We start from the raw sequence: 5,439 nt of genomic DNA, 5'->3' as shown, positions 1-5,439 counted from the left end.
GGAAAACTGGGACTTGGGAACATCAATGGTATCTATCAGAGCAATCACAAAAAGTAAAAAAGCAAAGTCGTTGGACTGAAGTCAAAAATATTCAAGAACGGATATAAACAGGAAAAGTACTAAGACTCCACCACAGAAAGTTGGGAGGGCAGCACATGGTGCTGCAGATGAAGTAGCGGCTAGAATTCCAGCCCAACTGAAGAATAATCTCTGAGAAAACCATGTGGCTCTACCTGGTGGGCCTTGTGGGACTGTATTACCTTCTGCGCTGGTACCGGGAGAGGCAGGTGGTGAGCAACCTCCAAGACAAGTATGTCTTCATCACAGGCTGTAGTTCAGGTTTCGGGAATCTGCTGGCCAGGCAGTTGGACCAGCGAGGCTTCAGGGTGTTGGCTTCATGTAGGTCAGAGCTGCAGGCTGAGCGGCTGAGGGACCAGACATCAGGTAGGCTGGAGACGGTGATCCTGGATGTCACCCAGACAGAAAGCATCACAGCAGCCACCCAGTGGGTGAAAGAGCACGTGGGGAACAGAGGTACCATCCACTTTTCTATTTGTGTGTTTTCTTCTTCTCTATGTGAAGACAGAACTTTTTTCTTGCTACCTGGGAAGAGTTCCAACATGTTTTGATTTTCCTGGCCTTTAGTTTTGGAGTTTCCTGAACAGAAGTTATTGAGTTTTGAGGCAGAACTTCTGAAGAGATTGTGCTAATTACTCGGGTTAGATGAGTCTAGCACTTATTTATGGTTGACTCCTCAGAAGAGGGGTGAGGTCTGGCAGTCAACTTTGAGGGTTGGCCTGGGGCAATGGAGGCCTGGGTCAGGTTTGATCCTGCTTAAGTCTTATCAAGTAAACATATTTAAAATTTGTGCTTCTTACTCTTGTCTCTCAAGGACATTCTCTCTCTCACACTTGACTTTAAGCGGCTTAAGCCATGGAGAGTTGAAAAGGCTTTAAGTAAAAATAACAACTAGATTATTATGTTTCTTCTGGTAAAGTATAAAACTTTCTTTCACATTGTAGAAAAGAAAGCAAATAAGCAGAGAACAGCATTCATTCTAAACAAACCACCAGAATGAATTACTCTTTACATTAGTATCCTGTGGTCAACATCTTCATCATTAAATCCTTCCTAAACATTACCTTCAATGTCATACTTCAGCATGATAATTTACTTAAGTCGTCTTATACAAGGGGGTTTCAGAAAGTTCCTGGAAAGATGGAGTGGAAAGATCAAGGATTATTGGATGCTGCAAGTGTTTCCCAGTTTTATTGGAATAAATAGCAGTTCTGGAAACAATTTTGTGGATATTGGCTACTTTGTGTTCTTATCAATATTGTTTAAGGAATACAGTGGTGTTGTATTAAAGACTATAAAAATTCAGTATAGCGCTGTAGGATAAACACTGTACTGCTAACTGCAAGGTTAGCAGTTCAAATGTACCAGCTGCTCCTGGAAACCCTATACAAGGTTGTATATGAATCAGAATCAACTTGATGGCACTTAACAATAATAATTAAAGATTGCATACTTCCTTTAAGGAGTCCTGGTGTGGCGCTGTGGGCTAATGAGCCAGACTGCAAAGCCATTTGAACTGCAAGCTCACTAATTGCTCCTCGGAAACCGTGTATAGGGTTGCTATGGGTTGGAATCGACTCGACAGCACTTAACAACAACAACTTTCTTTAAGGGAAAGCTTCTGGGCAGGAGAGGGACTTTTCTTGCAGGGCCTTGTTCTCTTCTCCATAGCTTCAGATGCAAATTCCCCTTAACCTGAACTCATCTGAAATCTTGTCTCTGCAGACCTTAACCTCTGTGGCATGGTAACTCTGACTGCTTCAGATCATGGATGGTGTGCTCTTTTGCCTTATATCTTCCAGGGAACTTTCCCCAAAGCTGGGTGTGCTGGATAACAGGGGATGTAGGAAGAGTGTATGAGGGGTACCTGCCTTTTTTTGGATCAAAAACTGGAGTCTGCTCACTGAGGTGGAATGTGGGGCAGTTTCACCTTAGCCCCAGTCCTGTTTTGGGCATTTGTACCTGGATGAGGGTTGGCATTTCTTAGGTCAGAGAGTGAATTTTGCTCCGGAGTAGATATTGTCTGAAAATTGGAGAAGGCGCTTTTAAGGAGAGTCCCTCTTGTTAAATGCAGGCTAGTTTCCCAAGAGGGTCTTTAGCAACTAGGGTGTGGAATATAATATATCTGCTGTTAAGTGCCGCAGAGTGGCTTCAGACGCAGTCTCATCCGTCGCCTGCAGAGCAGTTGGTGGACTGGAATCTCTGACCTTGTGGTTCGCAGTCAGTGCTTATCTTACTTTTTCTCATTTCTCTTCTTTCCCTCCCTTTCAAAACATTTCTCTGTACTTCATTCCTCTTCCTACTGCCTCCCAACCCAGCTCTCTCTTCCTGTCTCTGTCTCTTTCCCCAAGAAATATTTGTTGAGCACTTGCCATATTTTCTCAAATACTGTTCATACATTAAAAAAAAAAAGCCCATTTAATGGTGGTTGTTGTTGTTGTTAAGTGCTGTGGAGTTGGTTCCGACTCATAGTGACCCTGTACAGGGTTTCTGAGGCTATAAATCTTTACGGGAACAGAAAGCCTCATCTTTCTCCCGCGGAATAGCTGGTAGTTTCGAACTGCTGACCTTGCGTTTTGCAGCCCAATTCGTAACCACGACGCTACCAGAGCTCCTTTATTTCATGGTTGGAGGGTGCCAAATACTGGGAGTAGAAAGATAAGGAAGGGCTTTGACAGCCTGCAGACCCCAGGTCTTTATTTCAATTTTACACCTTTCTCTTACAGCACATGTTGGTTGACTCAATCAACAAGTTTGAATGTGACTATGGATTATAACTGTGTCTAAAGTAAAACCTACTTCAGGACCTCTCTTTACTTCCCACTGTCCCCAGGTCTCTGGGGCCTGGTGAATAACGCTGGCATCTCAGTGCCCACAGCACCCAATGAGTGGCTGACCAAACAGGACTTTGCGAAGATACTGAATGTGAACCTACTTGGAGTGATCGAGGTGACTCTGAACCTACTGCCCCTAGTGAGGAAGGCAAAGGGCCGCGTGGTCAATATCTCCAGCATCGCTGGCCGGGTGTCGCTATGTGGCGGAGGCTACAGCATCTCCAAGTATGGTATAGAGGCCTTCTCAGACTCCCTCAGGTATGGAACTGGAACTGAGGCCCTGCCCCAGTTTCCCTGCTGGGTTCCCCTGCCGGAGCCTCTTATCTGGGATTCATTTAATCAAAACTTTAGAGTGGTCTTCCCTCCTTTCTGAATTTAAGCGATCCATCTCTAGAAAACATTTTTCATTGTTCTTAGTGGAAGAGGGGCCCTGGATAATTTGGCTCCTGAGCACATGTGCACATCCACTGTGATATTCACTCTCAGGAAACAATGGAGGTGGAGGCAGCTATCTGATTACATTAAGCAGATCTATACAAGGCACTTCTGTGAATGTACCACATGTCCCAGGACAACAAACTTTAGACAGTACCCTAAAAACTCTCAGAGCTGAGAACAGGCCGAGAGATCTTGAAGCACTGTTGTCCTCTCTTTTAATGATTGGATCAAATTAGCACTGGAAGCCTCTGGGTTGAGGAGGGGTTTCTAAACTGGTGTCTGCATTGAGGATTGAAGGAGGAATTGTTAGCCTGGCAGCTGAGTAAAGGAGGAATTTGGAAGTTTTCTGGCACAGGACCCCACATCAGCAGAGGCCCAGGCTGAGGATGAGTATCCTGCCTGTGTTACAGGGCCTCTATGGAGAAATGACAGGGCTAGGTCTAGCTGAGGGAACTGGGGCTGTCAGTACAGGAGGATTTGAGAAGAGCTGTTGGCAGTGGAAGCCCAGGCAGGAGAATTAATCAGGGTAGCCTTAGGAGACACTCACAAGTTGCTGTGCCAAGAATGACTCTGAGTCTGGGGAGGTAAGTCTGAAGACTGAGAGAACCCCTTGGAAGACCAGAGCAGGAGTCAGCTGAGAGACTACTTAAGGTTTTCTAGAGTATAAGAGGACAGTGAATGAACAGAGGACACAGATAAACTGGGCAAGGCTCAGTGCTTATTGAATTTGGGGAAAATAGGAGGAGGTAGCAGCATATCAGTAGTACCTAGGTGTAGGTTAGGTAAGATTTAGAGCTAATGAGATAATTAGGTAAAATCATTTGAAAAATAATTCAAGCCCAATGCAAAGCAATTCCATGGTAATTTCACCTCTCCCTTTGGCTGCTGCAGCCAACTGTTCCTCAGTCCTTAATTGTAGTGGATTTATTTGTTTTTTTTCTCTGAAGTCCTTTCTCCTGTGTCTGCCTTGCAGGAGAGAGCTCTCCTCCTTTGGGGTGAAGGTGTCTGTGATTGAGCCTGGTTTTTTCAAGACTGGCATGACTTCCAATGATACGTTTTCACGAAGCATCCTGGAAGTGTGGAATCAAGTCTGCCCGGAGGTCAAGAAGGCCTATGGCGAGGAGTTCCTGGTTTCCTGTGAGTGGGTTGTGGAGAAAGTAGAGAGAAGTAAACACTTTTCTGAAAGAAGCAAACCTTGTCTGCTCCATCCATGTTTGGGCCTGTCTCCCAAGTTCTGCCTTTCTTCCAGAGTGTGGATGTTCAGTCTCATTCCTATAATCACAATATAGTAAAGTGGTAATCCCAAGAAAAGGTCCAAGTGTTAGCAGAGAAGTTCATTTATGCCTTTCAGGATGAGGCCCAGAGCTAACTTTATGTTGAACAACTGCTCTTGGGTAAAGGTTAGCACATTGTCACAGGATGGGGGTGGGGTGGGGTGTGTCTTAGAAACTTCCCTTTCTAATTAAAGCCTTGATGGGAACCCCAGGGATGTGCAAGTTCATTTGGATTCTTTCTCATCTTGACAGATCTCAAAGACGTCGAAATGAGTTTCAAGAGGAGTTCAACATCTCTGTCTTCAGTGACGGACTGCATAGAGCACACGCTGACTGCCTGCCACCCTCGAAGCCGGTACTCTGTTGGCTGGGATGCCAAGTTCTTCTTCCTCCCCTTGAGCTACATGCCAACTGTCCTGGTGGATACTATGATGTATTTGAGCTCCCCAAGGCCTGCCAAGGCCCTATAAAAAGTAGGACTGTGGTCCACATTGGGTTGAATGGTGATGCTGTGTCAGAGACTGGTTTGGGAAGGGAACTAGGATAGAGGGAGGGATCTTTCAAGTCAGCAGGGCTACTACTCACTCTGTCTCTTCGGAGTCCTGTTCTGGGATTTTCTGTTACTTAGGACTCTTCCACCATCAGGAGGGAAGAATCAATTTTTGCATGGGAACCTAATAACACCCATGGGTGCCTTGATGCCATTGTGTGCTAGAAGCTTTAGTCACCTGATACTCTAGCAGTGTGATTTATGATGAGGGTTTTAGAGCACATGTTATCTGATCTTTTGCCAGAAAGAACTGTGCCCGGGACCA

The 5,439-nt window shown here is 45.3% G+C and overlaps 1 protein-coding gene across 1 annotated transcript; it reads left to right on the top strand.

Annotated features, from left to right (window-relative positions):
- The first annotated feature begins 221 nt into the window (after window positions 1-221).
- On the top strand, window positions 222-5,094 carry LOC102829926 (retinol dehydrogenase 16-like). The gene is made up of 4 exons (XM_006859458.1): window positions 222-534; window positions 2,912-3,170; window positions 4,324-4,487; window positions 4,877-5,094. Exons 1-4 carry the CDS (start codon window positions 222-224, stop codon window positions 5,092-5,094), a joined length of 954 nt encoding a protein of 317 aa, XP_006859520.1.
- The last annotated feature ends 345 nt before the right edge of the window (window positions 5,095-5,439 follow it).

Source organism: Chrysochloris asiatica, unplaced genomic scaffold (assembly GCF_000296735.1).
Source record: "Chrysochloris asiatica unplaced genomic scaffold, ChrAsi1.0 scaffold00033, whole genome shotgun sequence".
Lineage (NCBI taxonomy): Eukaryota > Metazoa > Chordata > Mammalia > Afrosoricida > Chrysochloridae > Chrysochloris > Chrysochloris asiatica.
This window is presented reverse-complemented; position numbering and strand designations above follow the sequence as displayed.

Bases quoted from the DNA above. Each gene is read 5' to 3' on its own strand.
- LOC102829926 (XM_006859458.1), top strand. From the start codon at position 222: ATGTGGCTCTACCTGGTGGGCCTTGTGGGACTGTATTACCTTCTGCGC. The intron at 535-2,911 runs GTACCATCCACT...CACTGTCCCCAG, and splicing joins AGAGCACGTGGGGAACAGAG to GTCTCTGGGGCCTGGTGAAT. The intron at 3,171-4,323 runs GTATGGAACTGG...TCTGCCTTGCAG, and splicing joins GCCTTCTCAGACTCCCTCAG to GAGAGAGCTCTCCTCCTTTG.